This window comes from Passer montanus, unplaced genomic scaffold (assembly GCF_014805655.1).
Source record: "Passer montanus isolate IOZ18808 unplaced genomic scaffold, ASM1480565v1 scaffold25, whole genome shotgun sequence".
NCBI lineage: Eukaryota > Metazoa > Chordata > Aves > Passeriformes > Passeridae > Passer > Passer montanus.
This window is the reverse complement of record NW_024367149.1, coordinates 3,402,663-3,420,345: the sequence shown is the minus strand read 5'-3', so window position 1 is coordinate 3,420,345 and position 17,683 is coordinate 3,402,663. Positions and strand designations below refer to the sequence as shown.

General features: G+C 48.5%; 1 protein-coding gene across 1 annotated transcript in view; it reads left to right on the top strand.

Annotated features, from left to right (window-relative positions):
- The window catches only part of ZSWIM5 (zinc finger SWIM-type containing 5), a 95,827-nt gene that overhangs the window by 52,520 nt on the left and 25,624 nt on the right, over nt 1-17,683 (top strand). Inside the window, 1 exon segment of the mRNA XM_039711747.1 lies at nt 13,592-13,948. Coding sequence (XP_039567681.1) covers nt 13,592-13,948 — 357 coding nt within the window.

Sequence of the window (17,683 nt, the reverse complement as noted above, 5' to 3'; positions counted from 1 at the left end):
CAGGGGTGTTGAACTGGAATAGCATTTCCCAGGCATTTGCCTTGAGGATTGCAAAGGTGTGACCAGGACAGTCCCGTGACTGCTGTGGTCCAGGGGTCAGTGAGGGAAGAGAACAACAGTTGGGACTGGCTGAACTTCACAGAGTCTGCAGTGGTCACAGGGGATTTGGTTTTAATTTCTTTTTAGTTTAGTTCACTCAGACTTGCAGGTCTGGGGGTGTCTCACCCCAGCACACTTCATACCCATTGCCTGATTCCAGCAATGTCTCTTGGTGGCACAGAGCTCTCAAAGCTGTGGTTCTTACAGTAGTGTGGTTGGAGATGATAGGAAGCTAATGTGAGGTTTCACACCTTCATTAAAGGGGAGGCTGAGGAATAAGGGCTCCATGGCATCCTAGAGGTCCTGAGATTGCGACTGCCCCAGGGGCATCCTCAATGCTGTTGCTCTGCATTGATATAAAAGTGATCAACTTGGTTTTTAGCAAACCCCCAGGACTGAAGGCAACCATTACTACCATTTGTATTTTAGGTGTTCTCATTACCTGCTGTGAGTTTTCTTTCCCTTTTATGTCCCATGTACTCCTGTCTGCACAAATGCTGGATATACTGTGAACATAATTTCCTTTGTGCTGGTGTAGTGATGCAGTTGATAACTTGTACTGGGTTGGAAACAGCCATTTTTGATTCTTCCCTTGTGACTGGAGAAACAAGGGGGGATGATTGAAAGCAAGGCTGTTGGAGCGGCTGTTGCATGGGTGGAAAATCCACAGATGATGTTTTGCCTTCGCAAATGTACATTGTGAGCATGAAGGGAACTCTGCTCCTCATCATCCTTCCAGCCATTTCTTCTCACTGTAGATGACGTAGGAAACTGTACTGAAGAGTTTTGTTCTTCCAGTTCCACCCACGAGCATCACCTGCTTGTTGACTGAACGGAGTGAGACTGCTTTCAGCTCTCCTGGGAAGTGTTGGTCTCTTCATCCATGCTGAGTTCATATCTAGGTTTAACAGAGCAGTTTCTCTAAACAAGGAACTGAATTGATTGTCAAAGATTGCACCTCCTCTGCAAGATGTCAAGGTCATGATCTGTGAGAGCAGCCTGTAGACAGATGCACTCATCACTCAGATGCATTTAGCTTTTATTTTAAAATGTCTATTTTTATTTGCATTTCACCTGCTAGGTCCAAAATTTGGTGCTTTCTCCCCTCAAAAATGACTGATCCCTAAACATAACATAAGTCTGTGGGGTTTCCATCCTGTACAGAGTGGAAACTGGTTCCTGGGGGAAGCAGCAAGTGGAAAGTGTAATCTAGCATAAAAGTATTTATTTTTTAAAGACAAGTGGCAACCCCCTGCCCCACTGCTGCCTTGTGTGCTCTGTTTCAGACTTTAATAAATTTCTTGTTTATCTTGAGGAAGCAAATTAATAAGTAATGGCAGTTGCTCTTCAGAGAGAGATGCTGCTGAGGGTTGGAATCATTTTAATTTGATGTGTGTGTTGGTGTAGGACTGTTTGCTGTTGAGGTGAGTGCATCAGTGTCAGAGCCCATAAAGGTTGACCATTTCTTGTGCACACAAGAAATGGGTGTGAAGTTTTGCAAGTAGGTCTCTGAGCAAGGGCTCAGGGAGAATTAAATTGGTCTTGCTGGGAACTTTGAGGCTCTCATCTCCTTTAGCTCTGGGTAAATTTGAAACCCAGCACAACTGGATAGACACATCTTCCCTGTGTATCACTGGGCAATCCTAGTGTTGCTCCTCAGGCAAGCATCATCATGCAGTGTGTGGTGCCAGCCCCCTGCAGATGCCAGAAACCCACAGCTGCTTCCTTCAGACACCCACCTGAGGTGATGCTCTGTTTGGTTTGGAGGTGACCTTGGCCTTAGTGTCATGCATACCCCTTCTGTGGGAGTGTGGACATGATGGTGGAGTCTGGCTGTGCATCAGGCTGATGCATGCTTGTTCACCACCTCCCAGCCACTGTTCCCTTGCCCTCCATTTGCTGCCAGACCCCTCTGTCTTGGTTTCCCAGACAGGGGAAGGGGGACTCTGCTCCTGCTCATCATGGAGCAGGAAGAATAGCAGGGTGCAGCTCCTCAGGTGCACTCTGCCATCTGACCAGAAGAGAAACCACTCCAAGGCAGGAATGTCACTCACAGTGTGGGACTTGCTTCTCCTTTTCTGAGCGTGCCTATGGACCTGCTTTCAAGGGTCAGGGGAAGATTTCCCCACAATGTTTTCCCATCTCTTAAGTGGGAGTACTGTGTAATACTTAGGTTATGTGATTATTAGGGCGACTCCTAAAACCGTTTGCTGAGATTGTGGGTAAAACCACCTTCTCTCAAATTACTGGCTTCCCTTTTCAAAGGGAAGAGAGGAGTCTGTTCCTAGTTGCTCATCTGGTTTTGCTTTTTTACTTTATTTCTTTCCCATTATGCTGAGCTGACTGCATCTTTGGTTGCTTCCTGTTCCAAATTGTGATGAATGTGCTGATAACCCTTTGGTACATACTGTGTCTGCTACCAGGGAGCTGTGCCTGGCTTGTCCCATAGAGGATGGGGGCTAACCAGGAGCTTCAGGAGGCTGCAGAGGTGGAATTTCACCCACAGATAGTTATCTGAGATATTGCAGCCCTTTCCCTCTCCCTTTCCCTGTCCCTCTTTGTAAGAGAACTTAATTACTGAAATAGATCTACGTTTAGAGGAGCTGGAGACCCTCCATCCACTGCCAAAAGGGCCTCATGCCATGTAATGGAAGAAAACCACCACTAAATGTTTCACATCACACTTTCCCCCTTTCCCTTCAATCCTTTGTATTTTAGCATTAACTTCACAATATAGGTTTCCTTTTGTTTTAATTGTGTTGAATTCTGGGGAGAAGGAAAGGATCGTTCCTTTGTTTTTCTTTCTACTGTAGCCCCAGCCATCCCGATGACAGATCTTGTCATTACATGGTGTCATTTTAGATGTTTGCACTGCATCAAAAGCAAACGGAGGAGCCTGCAGTCTAGGCTGTGGGTTGAATAACAATGTTTTTCCAGGGGAAAAAAAAAAAATCTGTGAAGTTTTTAATGAGAAACATGAGTTTCGCAGAGGCAGGCTGTACGCTGCTCCTGACCCAGCAAGAGCGATGGCTCCTATTTCCCTGGGTATCAGCTTTTGTGGCCCTTTGTGTTTCTGAAGGCTGTGAAGCTGTGGAGTAATCTTGGACTTGAAAAACAGGAAGGCTTATATTTTTCTGTGCATGGTGGCTCTTCCAGGACAGCTTTCCAGTTGCTTGCTCCTTGCTAAAGCAGAGGTTGGTGATGTGTGGCTGGCAGATGCTGGGGACAGTGTGTAGTCCAAAAGGAGAAAGGGTAGTACTGAGGGGCTTAAAATCACTGCACAGGAATCTGCTTTTCCTGAAATGCCTGCATGCTAAAGATGGTGAAAACTGCTGATGCAGGAGAGCAGAGCATCTTTGTCAGGCATCTGTCTCCCAACCACATTCCTTTCAAGCGAGGAGGACTGCTGGGGAAGTCTCTGCTCTGCAGACCTCCCGCTGCCTTCCTGACTTCTCAGAAAGGTCATGTGAAGACTGATGTGATCAAAAGGGGTTTTAAAGTGTTATTTAAAGCGTGTTGACTGTTCTGCAGAGGGTTTTGGTCCTGCAGAATCGGGAAATTTGACTGCTCATCAGCCATGACCCAGAACTTCGCTGTGGGGTCTCACCAGAGAGGACATGCTGGCAACTGAGGGCTTTTATGTGGTTGCCTCGCTTGGGTTGGTCTTATCCCTCTTTGATTTTCCTTATAGTGCATGAACACATTGCTTTGCTGTTGCCCTCTGAAGTGTGTTGAGGATTGTGTGTGGTGGTGTTTGTACCAGGGAGCTGTTTGTGGGGGTTGTAGAAATGTTGTGCCCAGGAAATGGCAATGAGTTTGGCTGCTCAGGCACGGCCTCTGGGCTCCACGGAGCTGACTCTGAGTAGCGTTGGATGTGATGCATAGCTTGGTGGAACTGGAGGATACCCAAAAAAAACCCTGGTCCATGTGGAAGAGGCAGAAAACATCCACCAGCAGGCTGAGTTGGGCTTGGAAACTGCCAATGTAAATGCTCTGCCAGGCCTCTCCACTGTCAGAGTTGGTGCTTCTCAAATACCCTCAACACTTTACTTGCATGATGGATAAAAGCTGTGCCACCCTCCTGATGTTACACCTTGTGATGCAAGGTCCTCCAGCCTCTTCCTGGATGGTTCCTCTTGCTTGCAATTCACAGATTAAAAGAAAGCTGAAAAAAAAATCACATAAAATCAAGGTCTGCGCCTTCCCTTCACCTCACTTTTTGCTGAATGTTGAAATACAGCAGTCAGTCTTCCCAAACTTGATACCATCTCTCACCTCCTCTTCTGGGATGGCTCTGGTCAAGGCTGTCACCATGGGATGGTGATCAGCCACTGGTGTGCCAGCAGGTATTTGGATAACTCCCTGTCCTGGAATTGAGGTCCCTTTCTTCAGAAATCTGCTCACAGAGTTTCCAAAAATTATTCTGGAATAAAATGTCAACAGAGGAGGCTGATCTGGAATAGCAATTGCTGAATAATTTATTCTGCAATGAACAGATAATTTCCCTACATGGAGCAGCCCAAATAAGCTCCAGAATTTAAGCTGTATTGGTTTGGGGGCCAGAGAGGGGAGGAAACGGCTAAGTTTTTGTGAAGTTACTGAAGTGAGCTGAGCTGTTTAAGTATAATAATATTTCTGCAGTATCAAGTGTGTGTCTGTGGTCTCCTTAGTGAAATTATATATATATAAACGTAAAAGCAAAAAAAAGGTGGGTTTATTCTAAATAAGGGCTGTAAAAGTCAGCAGGAGAGGGAAGTCATCCTGGTGCCTTCTCCTGGGGTCTGTGCTCAGCTCCTGAATGGGGAGCTGAGAGCGGAAATGGCAAAATGGTGTCACCTTAGAGTTTTTTCCACTTTGGGGAGGCAGTTTTAATGCAAAGCCATTTTCTGTGCTTAGAAGTGAGGTTCTCGGAAGGAAGTTAATTGACCTTTTCAACAAATTTGTTACTGAGACCATTACCAGAAATGCTGTTGAAATGCTTTGTAAATACAGTGCTCATTTAACAGCACTGCCAGTGACTTAGAAAGTCAGACTTTATGCTCTCTTAAAAATGAAAGAGCTATTCTTAGTGGAAAAAGTGTCTTTTTGGGGAAGAATTTGGAGCAGATTTTCGTATTGAATCTAGGCTGCCTCATTCCCTTGGAAGGCGTCTGAGGGCCAGGAAAATCATAACTAATAACTTCCCTATAAATTGTAGAGCTGCTATTTTAAGGTCTGGTGTCTCAGGGAGTTTCAGGGTGGTGTCCTGCTTCCCTCCATTGCTGTGTGATGCCCTGGTTTGATTCTGGTCCTTGTTAAGCTAGTCCTGCCCTATGCAAACCCAAAATGTGGGGAAAAAACAAGTCAGGAGGTTCTCAGGCTTGGTTTTGCTTTTGTTTTTCGATACTGGTAAATTGAATTTGTGTTTTGATTTGAAGATGGCCCATTCCTGAGGCAGATTTAAATGGTAAAATATGCATTGAATGCAGTTTATCTTTGCATGTTTGGAGACAAAATGCAAAGCTTCTCCCCAGCCTCAGGCTAAGTCCTGGAAAAGCGGCCAATTCAGGAGGGAGGTTGTGTCTCGGAAAAGGGAAAAGCAGGTCAGCAAGGCGAGCAGATACCTCGAGAGAAAAGGATGTCCATGGCTCTGGATCAACTTCTTCCACAGGCAGAGGGCACTCAGGAAGGAGCCCTTAAGCCAGGAGCAACGGGTTAAGGTCTCTGGCACAGGAAGCGCTTTGCTTTAAGGCTGGGATTATGTTTTTGTGGCACTAAGAGCTCTGTGAATCGCCACATTAAAAAGGCGATGAAGGGCAGAGCCCTGCTCCGTTTGCTTTTGACTGTGATGAAGTTCAGTGATCCCATCACGGTGATGCTTGCATGAAGGGATAAGAGGCAGTTCCTAATTAGAACCCTTTTATGTGCTAGAAGCCAGCTTCTCAGCTGTTGGAAATCTGGGTGGCTTCATTGAAGTCAGGAGATGACCCCATCTGAGTCTCGTGTGTGAGTTTTGGCATCTCCCATCAGTTTCCTTGAGGCAGCCGAGGTGGTGACAGCACGGGGCTGGGTTTGCTTTGTGGCAGTTCCAACTGATGGCACGCACGAGCCCGGAAGCTGCGGCAAAAGTGAATTTCCTCCCTGTGGATATTTTCTTTCATGCTTGAAAATAACCCTGCATCTGTTGAGCAAACACCTGAGCTGTAACAAGGAACCATGTTGCTCCTTGTTTGGATATAGGCACTTGTAAAAGCACGGGGAGAAGAGGAGAGGGCTGGATGCTTTGGGGATGGTCACAGGAATGTGTTGCTTTTTCTCCCTTAACTGTAGGGATGCTGCATTCACTGCTTCTGCTTAAAAATGTACTGCACAACTTCACCTTTACCACATTTCTGATTTTTGTAAGAAAAATCTTTTATGTTCAAGATGCCTGTAAGTTAAGCTGTAGCAGTAAAGAGCAGAGGCTTGACAGCATTTTGCCACTAGTTATTGCGTGGACAGCACACGTTAATCAAGATGCAGTGAAGTCATCCTCTCTTCAAGCCCTTTCTGTTACTTCAGAACCATCATTTAGATTGGTTGGATCTGACCTGCTAGCAGAGGAATTAGGCTTGCAAGGCTACACCTTAGCAGAGGAAATCAGTCCAAGCTTTAAAAATGGTTGTGTTTTTTCTTTTTTTGGCCAAACCGTATGTCTTCAGAGCGAGGGTTGTACATCTGGGTAGATTAAAAACCCATTTGTGGGCAGGTGTTGGAAGATTGTGGAAGGTGATGCTGGGGAGGATGGTCTTGGCTTTGGGGCTGGCAACAAAGACCCAAAAAACCTGGTTCTTAAGAATTGTATGGGCAACAAAGAGCACTCCAGGCTGGGGAGAAAATGGAGAACATTTTGTAATGCTTTTGGGTAAAATCACAGATTAGGACTGGTTGTCTGGAGCATGGCCATGGGCCAGCCAAGCCCCTGAGCTGGGTAGGGGGAGGGGAAAAACCTCCATTTCAGGCTCCTAGATAAACAAACACCAGAAATCTCGTAAGGGTAATAATGGAAATCACTGAGAAATTGAGTTAATACAAGGGCATCTGTGTAAGTGAATGCTCGGGACAGGGAAACGGCTTTGTCCTTTAACTCTAGTAATGCTGGAGCAGATGGGAAGCGCGGTGTGCTTCACGCATTAGCTGGCTCGGATAAAGAGCAAGGCAGAGGCCGGTCCTCTTGGCTGATTAGAGGTTAACAGGGATAGAAACCAGCGGATTGACTCTTCATTTGCAGGAGGTGTTGTGGGATCAGAGCAGATGGCAGAGAGAGCGTCCCTCCAGCTTACTCAGCTGCTCAGAGGAGCTTAAGGCTCCCTCCAGCACAAACAGCCCTGTTCCATCTCCTGTTTACAGCTGCAGCTCTTGCTTCTTCCCTGGCCTACCTGGAGAGGTGATAGAAGAGTATTTCTCCCAAACCTGTGGTAGTTGGTGCCTGAGGCCATAGGTATGTGTGGGGACCCTTGCAGACATGGTGCATACTCTCCAACTCATCCATATCCCTTTGTTTCGGCTCCTCCTGCGGCAGCTCAGCTGCGGGCACGGCTCCTTCCTGGGGTGATATTAATGGTCTTTGTTAGCTCTGTGAAAGTGGAGGTGCTTTTCCAGGATAATAATGACTGGGCAAGGACAAGGAATATGGTAGGGACGGGGAGGAGGGCTGCAAGGGGAAATCTTTTAGCAGCAGAAGTGTGGCTGTGTTCTGCTGGGGCGGCATCCTCCTGGCCAGGCATCGCCTGTCTCCTTCATCCCTGCCAAAGTCTGTCTCAACAGCAGCACCTTTGCCTGCGGTCACAAAACAGAATAGCTTTGGAGAGGAGGGAGGATGGAAACTCATAGCAGCTCTGCTCATTGACTCGCTGGAAGCCCGGATTCCCTATTTTGCAAGGGAGAAATGGCAATTGATTCAGCCTTACCCTCTTTCTTTCTGTCTGCCAGTGCTCTGAAAAGGCACATTTTATCTGTGTGTGACAACACCTGCCTAGGGTGCCTCTCATTGAGCCGCTGAATCAAAAGAGCAACAAGAAAAGTGGGTTTAATTGCACACATCTTCAGCAGAGTCTTTCTTGCACTGGCAGCACAAAAGGCCAGCCCTGTGCTGGTTGAATGGAGCCCGGGAGGGCTGGGGCACGCCGTACTCTCGTTACTATCGGAGGCAGATGATTCACTTTGCTGGAGCATTGTCATGTGCAAATGAGTTCATGAGCCCATCTCCTTTCCAACTGCAAGGTCAGGGACTGAGCAATTGTCAGCATCAGCCGGCTGCAGGAATTGATCTAGAAGCTGGAAAGCTTCGGGAGATTTTACTAACCTCCGCTTCCCACCGCCCGAGTACACCGACACCTTCCTCCCGTGGGTGTTGTCTACATTACAAATATTGACCGATTTTAAGTTCATGTTTAGAAAGCTGCTGTTTCGAGGCATGGAAATGTGACTGAGAATGGCTTATAAATAACACTCGGGTGCGGCAATTATTATTCATTGCTAGTTATGGCTTTCACACACTGGAAAAACAAATGGTTTTTCCACTAGGAGCTGGAGCTGCAGTCCGTTTAATCACTAAAGAGCTTGGAATCACTTTAGTTTAAAATAACTTTCCGCTGTGGTTTGGAAATTTAAAAAAAAAACATATTTGGGTCACGTTAACCTAGTGTATACAACTCGCATCGAGAATTTCAGTTTACCTCGTCTACATCTACTGAGCCCCATAAATATCCATCTATTCTTTCCCGTTTGGTTTCACAGAGCTCCCCAAACACAGATTTGGAGTGGGGTTAGTCTGGCTGGAGGTGGAGAATCGTGGAAGCTGAGCACGGAGTACAGGAGCAGTGAGCAGCCAAGCTGCTGTCTGCCACAGCCACCCCTCTCTGGCTATGATGCAAGGGGATGTGGCTGGTGCCTTCAGGAAGCTGTGTGGATGGACTTTCCATCACGTGGCTCCTAACAGAGGCTGCCCAAAATATCAGCCTCAGGTACTAGGAGGTTATTTGAGGTTTTGACAGCTAGGTGTGGTTGTGAGTTCTTTATGTACATCGTCTAGCTACATCCCACCAGTGGTTCATGCTCAGGGCACGGATGTGCTGCACATTTCCCTCTACTGAGCCATTCCTTGCCCCCTTCAAGGTTATCACAAAGACAGAGAAAAGCCTGTGGAGGAGACAGAAGAACCACAGTGCCATGAAGAAATGTTGCCCACGTTAGCTGTGTGTTACTGGCCACCATCCTCTCACACAGCAGTGCCAGTGCAGCATCCTCAGGGCTAGGTCCTGCAGGTGGCTGCAGCTCTGTGGTGCTTTCCACGCCTGCAGGACTGTGCCTGCACTCGGGGAAAGGCAGGCGACTGCCACGCCTGGGAAGGAAGAGCTCATTTGTTCCGAATGGCACAACTTAGCAAATGACAACTGTGACTTCAGTCTGGGCTGCGGTGTGAAATCTGAGGGACGGCTGTGAGCAGCAGCTGCCAGAGGGAGCAGAGCTGAGCACTCAGGTTCCCAGATAGTGTGGTAGGTGTGGAGGAGTCCTCCTCTCTTTTGCAGGTGTTGGTGCCATAGTTATGAGAAGGGAAGGGGCTATACTTGGATTTTGCTTGCTTTTGGGGTTTAAATTTCCATCTGGGCATCCAGGTATTTCAATATTACCAGCCTCAATATTTGCTTTATCTTCAGTGATTTGCTGAAGGACACAAAGCAAGGGGTCTTTGCAGCTGGCCTCATGGTAGGCTGGAGCTGCAGGACAGGCTAGTGGTTTCTCCTGATGGTTGGCGTGAGGATATCTGGGTTAAAGATGTCCTGTTTAAAGGCTTTCTGCTCTCACAGAACTGGAAGAGTTTGCACAACTCCTTTTGGTCAAGTAGGTTTAGAAATCAAAGAATTCACCATCTTGGTTAAAGATGCTCCTGTTGAGGTGTTAGTACTGTTGTCCTAATATCAAAGTCTCCTGCACTGGGATCCCTGCTAAAGGCTTGATCCTCTGTAGCTGTTTGAGAGCCCAGGATTTTTTATTTTATTTTTTGTGAATCTATCCTCCTCCCAGCTTGTAGGGTTTATCAGTTCCGAAGAGGAGAGTGCTGCCCAGCTGACAAGTTTGTAAGTCCCACCAATGTAGAACTCACAAACTCCTGGAAAACAATTCAGGTGCAATGTCTTGTGATAGTAAAACAAGGAAGGTTCTTGCTCTGGTGTTTCGTCACAATTTGATGGGGATTACAAAGAGATGAGCTCATCATGCCCTGTGTGCCTCTGAACATTCATGGCACCTTTCTGTGCTTTTTCTGGGGCAGTTATGAACACTCAGCTCCTTTTACAACCTTGATCAAAGAGACATCCACTGGGAAGCTTCTGTGGTAGAAGTAGGAGAGGGTGTTCTGGGGCAGGGAAAAGGTGATGTTCTTGGGACAAAGCTAGACTCTGGAGGGGCATAATGAGTCTGTAGTTACAAAGATGGTATTTAATTATTTCTTTTCCATGGTTTTCAATCCTTGGCACTGTCACTTTGCTGGCAGCAAATCAAACATCAAGTTAGCTTATGTTAAGAACAGAAGATGAAGTCCTAGATAAGCACTGGGCTGTAGGAATGTCTTAAATTGAATGTACAGGGAGGACACAGAGGAGAGTATGTCTTTGCTCTCAGTGCTATCCAAACCCTATGTCAGTGATCAGGGCTGTGTTTCTCTCTACTGAAGTGCTGCTATCACAGCTCCCAGGATCCTTTCTTCTAGGATGCAAGATGAACAGAGAAGAGGGTACCGTGACAGCTGTGCTTTTCCAGGGTTACCTGTAGCTTTTTGGTGATAGCAGCAGTGTTCTGTGTGGAGCAGGAGTGTGTGCTTCGATGGATGATCAACTAACCACACCAAAACCTACCTTTTAGGCACCACTCTTCCCTGGGACTGTGGTACACATCACTGCCGAGCTTGTGTGCTCAGGAGCTATGGGTGCTGGGGTGCAGACTTGGCTGCAATGTGGGAGCTGCAGGCTGACCTCACATTAATGTAAATATTCACAAATAATGCCTCTGTTCCTGCCAGCTCATCTCTCTTCCACTCCCCCATGTTTAATTTCTGACTCAACTTCTGATAAATGTTTTGTAGAGTTCCTAGTTTATCCTACAGACCTGCTGTCACCACAGCTAAAATCTAAACCAACACTTGACTTGGGGCTCGAGTGCCAGATGAACTTGGCCGTTGTTGACATAATGAATGGTCCTGTTCGATGTGCAGACCAGATCTGAATTGTGAAGACCAGCTCTTGGAGCAGATGGGAGAGCAAGCTTTTGGGATGCCTGAGAATATCCTGAGAAATACCTGAACAAATACTCTGTCTTGAGAGGCTGATTCAGACCACAGTTGATATATTTTCAGACTTATACCTGTCTGAAACAGATAATTTGGTTAAATGAGTTCTTCCAGCCTTACACCAGTTAGCCCCAAGTGGGGTCTGGCCCACAGTCCCGTTAAAGTAAGCATTTCAAGGCAGTGTTTATGGCCAGTAATTTGTCCTAGAGTGTTTTATATATGTGTGTGCAGGCATACATATGAGGATATACGTACATACTTGCTCAGGAACGCGGTTTCCAGTCCCTTTAACTTGTTCAAAAAGTAAACTAGGGGAGAAACTGGCAGTGAGTCGGAGCCGCCTGCCAAGCATTGCAAACCAGAGAAGTGGTAAAACATAAACACTTTGGAGTTTATCCTCTGGATTTATATAGTTTGGCTGCCAGGGGATGGGCTTGTGTGGAGGGGGAGGCTCGTCAGCCCCTGGCCGCGCTGCTCCCGCGGCGCCGAGCCCAGCACCTCCAGATCCACACTGCTCTGCTCCCGGCGAGCAGGGAGGGAAGAGAGGTGTCCATGCCTCCCCTCCTGCTCTGCTGGCCACATGGGGTGGCTTTTGGGTGATGGCAGCAGAACAGGTCTGCGTTTCCCCCGCCCCGGCACTAAAGTAAAAGCAGACCTCCTTGACGCTTAATCAGATTTGAATGTGGTTTTTGGCGTGGCTTTAAAGAGACTGGCAGTGAATAGCTGGTTTTGATGCCATTTATTAAAAACCTCTGGTAGAATTTGTCTCCGAAAGCCTTTGTAAGAGCTGGCAAACGCACAAGGGTTTGATGCAGTTAATGTATTTTAATCTTCACCCCCCCACCCCTTCTCCTTTTCTGTCGCTAATTGTAGGGCTCTCAGCTGTCTGCTGCCTTCTCCGAGAGGATGGCAGGCTCTGCAGGGACCTGTACATACACAGGCTTAATAAGGTTGTGGTGGCACGGAGCAAAGTGAGCATCCTCCTCAGGGAGGATGGCTGGGATGGGCAGTGTGAGGTGCCAGGTCCCACACCACGTTCTGACAGGGGGACACCGGATTGCCCTGGCCATGTTAATTAACCTCCTGGTGCAGCCTCACTCTCTTGGAGGAGCAAGGCAGATGATTGTGAGAAATAAGGATATCCCTTTTCCAGGAGGCTGAGCAAGTGCAAAATGTTGGTGTTGAACCCACTCAGCAGCTGGATGGTGAGAAGGACTCCCTGAGGCTCCCGTTCAAAGTGAGGTTGATAGGCATCCGTCAGTCAGTCTGATCTCACTAATTTAGTCCCTCGCTTGGTACATCCACATTTCTTTCAACCCAAGGGACTTTCTGAGCCTATTTCATGTTCCTCACCTGTGTTAGCTACTTCCTGGTGTCAGTCAGTCTTATCTCACTGATTTAGTCCCTCACTTGCTTGGTACACCCACATTTCTTTCAACCCGAGGGACTTTCTGAGCCTATTTCATGTTCCTCACCTGTGTTAGCTACTTCCTGGGGGTTTTTTCCACACTTTATGCCTGAAAGCACTGCACCCCCTTTCTGCATGGTGGGAACTGTCAGGAGCACCTTAACATTGGTGTGAACGATTTGTGGAACTCAGGGAATGGTTTTCCCCCAGCTGTGGTTTGGTCTGTGGATAGCTCCTGTCCCTGCTCTTTGTTGACACTGTGTGGAAGAGCTCAGAGCTGTGACCATGCCCTGGAGCATTCTACCTGGTTGAGAGACCAAAGTTGGAATTGCTTTGCATTTAGTTTGTGGATTTTTTTGTCTGCCTCATCAAAGAAAAGCAAACGTGGTCTTTTTCTACCAGCCCTCACTCATGTGAGTTGCAAATTCAGTGAGAAGGAGGCGTGGATGGAAATGACTCCCAGGAGAGAAACAGTCTGAGATACTTAAACAAATGGGAACCGAGCAGCTTCGCTCTTCCCCTGAGGGTTTGGCTGTTAAATAAACTCGCCGATGAGTCTGGCTGTGTGTGTGTGTTGGTGCAGAAGTGTGTTTGTATACACGGGCTGGGTGTTGCTGGGTGTAAGCCACGGCGATGGGCTGTGCTGGGTGCTGCACTCCTTGGTGTATGAGAAAGCACACAAGCAGTCTTGGCTTTCCTTCCTGCCGGAGCTGGCATGGGTGGCTGTGGTCAGAGGGAAGCTAACCTGACCTTTTCCCTCTTCTTCTTTCCCTCTCCAGGGTTCCACCTCAGTGGAACAGTAACGGAGCCAGCGACTGCGACAGAACCAGAGATGACCTACAAGGTGGCCATCAGCTTCGACCGCTGCAAAATCACCTCAGTGACGTGCGGCTGTGGGAACAAGGACATTTTTTACTGCGCTCACGTCGTGGCGCTTTCACTGTACAGGATCCGCAAGCCAGACCAGGTCAAACTCCGTCTTCCCATCTCAGAGACCCTTTTCCAGATGAACAGGGACCAGCTCCAGAAGTTTGTTCAGTATTTGATCACAGCACACCACACCGAGGTGCTGCCCACCGCCCAAAAGTTGGCTGATGAGATCCTGTCATCCAACTCTGAGATCAACCAAGTGCATGGTAATTCCTCCCTCCTCAGTGGGTGACCCTGACTCTGTGTTTGGGGCTGGGGTGGTGGTTTGGGTGCCCACAGTGGTGTCCTTCATTTTACATTTGTCTTTTGCTGCACAGAAAGAGCTGGCAGTGTCACACTGAAGTTAATGCATGGGTGTTGGGACCATGTGGCTGGGGTGTCCCCAGCCTGCCTTCTCCTCTTCTTTTTGTGTTTGTCTGTCAAACATGGGCTTCAACAGGCAGGAAGAGGCAGAACTGACGGGCTGGTGGTGCACAAGGCACAGCTCAGGGTAGAATGGAGAAGCCAAGGACATGGTGCTGGGACCCTGTGGAGCGGGAGGCGCAGTGGGGATGTGGCTCCTCCAGCACGTGGGGACACGGTGTCAGCCTGAGCCCTGCACTAAGTCAGATGTGGCTGAACTGGTGGGAGATAAAGCTTTGATCTCCGTGGGTGTTAATTTGCCCATAATAAATGAGCACCACTGTTTTTACCTACTGCACAAAGGCAGTGGCGATGTGTCCTGGGGCATTTTGTTTGGAAAATGCTTTTGACTTCCTCCCCTGGAAATCTGGGGGACAGTGCCCAGCCCAGCCCTGCTCCACTGGCCCAGGATGTGGCCCAGGCTCTTGTGGATCTCCCACAGTGTCTTTTCAAGGAGCCCAGGAGCTGAGGTTGCCCAGGGTCTGCAACAATGAGCAGCTCCCCACTGTGCCAGTCCCACCAGCTGTAGAGCAGAGATAATAAACACTTATCTGCCACGGAAGGGCGTTGCAGGGATTAACACGTGCCTGTTAAGTGTTCTGAAGATGAAAAGCCCCATATGCAGCCTAAAACACCATCTGAACTAGTTGAATCCACATGTAGAAAAGTAAGGCCAGAGGTTCACTGTCACCATGGGGGTGATGGCAGCTCTGATCTCAGATGTGTTCATCTCTCTCTCTCTATCTGGTAGTTCCTGTTCCTACCTTGGGAGAGGCCTTTGTCTCCTCTGCTGGGCCACATCTGCCACATGGGTGGTTGTGCTCTAAGTAACTGCCTTTTGCAGGGGGCCTTCAATTTTTGGCATTGTAAAAGAATGAGGATCTGTGATGTGCCAAGGATCTGGTGAGGGCCATTCCCTCTCTGAACTGATCTACTGAAGCTGAGGCTGGGCAAGATCCCTTCTTGGCCATTGTTTGAGGCTGCTTTCTCCTAAGCAGATTGAAATAAAGCTTTTAAGGCTCTGAATATTTATTGTTCTAGAGTCAGCAAAAGGCTGGTGGTTGAGAGTCTTACAAAGATACAGATGTTGGCTCCAGTTCAGTATCTGCTTCTTGTTTTTACAAGTGGTTAAAAAAAAAAAAAAGGCAAAAATTTTCACTCCCTTCAAACTTGGTGCAAATTTACGCACTCCAGTGTGTGATTTTAAACCAACAGAGACATGGTCAACCCCACAGAGGGTGGCACCTATCTGACACCCCTGTGGCTGTCCAGCTGGTCACAAGTAACACCACTGCAAGCAGAAGAGCAGCCTTATCTCACTCTGGGGGAGGATACAGAACAGTCTTCATACGATGACATGATCTTAAGGTGATCTATAACTCATAAATGTTGCATCCTGTGAAAAGGAAGGCTCCAAACCCCTCACATTCAATTCATGGTGATGCTGTCCAGGGCTTCGATTCTTGATCCCAGACAGTGTTGCAAGGTTTGCCCTCTTTGTCCTACCGGGAGCACAGCCACAGTGCAACCAACTGCACTGCAGACCTGCTTGACCCCAGGGTGAGGAAGGGCTGCAGCCATGGGGCTCTGTTTGTGGGAGAGGAATTCTGGGCTCTCCAGGTGAAGTGGATCCAAATTTGTCCCCCATCTTGCCCTTCCCAGCTGTGGATCATGTATTTTTAGTGGGTCACTGATCCTGGGATTTGTAGTTCTTTAAGCTGTGCTCTGCGTAGAGCTTTATGTGCACTTTTTGACCATGTGCCTTTCAGACCCTTGGGGTCACACCTCAGCCTTGGGGTTGGAGCCAAGGTGTCTTTTGTCAGGCCAGTCTCTGCAACCCAAAGAGTCACCTACTGTGGGCATTGGACACCTGAAGTTATTACACCCTGGAGCAAGAATGTTCTTTCTGGAAATCCATCTTTTTTCCCTGCCCCTCCTTCTTTTGAGGATAGGTCTATTGAGCTTCATATCAGCATCAGGTGTTCCTCACCTGCCTCTGGTCACCCAAAAGATTCCTCTTTCCTTGTCTATATGGTGAGCATGTAGGATTGAGGAGCTGGTTTTGCACCGGGCTGGCTGGGGAATGCCCCTTGTGCAAGGGGGCTGTCTGGTTTTGTAAAATAAGGCTTTCACGGATGCTTCTTCTCCTCCTGCAGAGCCTGAATGGCAGAGAAAATTACTGGCCATTGTCTGGCGCGCTCAGCTCCGGGCACTGGAGCTTTGTTCCTTGCAGGAGTCTGTAGCCGCGGGCTGTGCACCGCGTGCCGATCTTCCCGGCTGTCTTCCTAGAAGGAAATGCAAACTATCCAGTAATGATGGAGTCTTGGAGCGCAGCCAAGGCGCTTGCGTGCTCCCGGAGGGTTCAGTCCAAGCAGAGCCTAGGTGTGCCTGCCGCTCTGCTCCCCACTTGACCTCCGCCTGCTGAAGTGGGTCACGTTTCTGCTCCTGCGCCTGGGCCGCCAAGGGCAGCGTGTGCCAGCGAGAGCATCTCCCGTGTCTGGCACCTCCGCGCTTGGCGTCTGGAGTGGCAGCTGGAGGGAGGAGACCAGGGTAGGTTTCAATACTCCTCCCCAAGGGGACAAAGCCAGCAGTGTGGCTGCCTGGCACAGACCAAGGCTGCAAGGATGTCACTCTGCCAGCAAAAGAGACTCGTGGCTGCTTGGTCTCTCCTGGTGGGTAGAATGCTGGGGGCAGCCAGAAGCTGCAGCTGGAAAGCTTGCATCCAACAGCTGAGATTCCAAGGGAGTGAGGAACATCTGGTGGTGGCACCCTGTTCTGTCCACTCTTCTGAGAGCTCAAAGATGGCACAGTGCCTGTGGGCCCAGATCTGGGGCTTAGAGGTACCTTTCATGCATCACTGATGAATTCTTCCCTCTCCTTGTGTAAGGAGCAGTAGATTTTGGCAGACTCCATGTTTGCAGCTCTGTAACTCCCCCAGCTTGAGCAGCATGTGGACGTGCCAGAGGGTGCTGCTGCCCTCAGTCCAGGAGCTGTGGCTGGGATGGTCTCTCTGGCCCATGGAAATGCCAGTGGATGACACTGTATCTGCAGTGCTCATCTGGTGCTGTCAAAGGGCTTGGGATGCTCTTCTCAACCAGAAGTGAGAAAAGTCACAAAACCTCTGCTATGGCAAGGTGCAGGAGCAACTCTGTCTGAGGACAAGCCATGTGAATCACCAAGGGGCCTCTGTGGTCCTGCAGGGTCTTGGGAGCTTCCTTGGAGGAGAAGACTTCTGGAAAACTGTGAAAGGGAATGGTCCCTCAGGCTTTGGCATGGGAAAAGCAGATCTCCTTATGCAAGATCCATAAGAAGCTTGCTGCCTCATCCATTCCCTTTTGTCCTACATGCATTCTTGACCACCTTAAGCTTTCCTTCAACTCCTGGGCTAAGACTGTCCCACCTTGTTCCTTGTGCACAGCAAGTTGGCTGCCAGGTCAGTGTGCAGGAAGTCCCTGCCTGTCCTGTCACACCGAGCCAAGGCTGATGTTTGAGGAGTCCTCGGGCACTCTTTGACTTTCAGGTCATCTCAAGACAGCGTC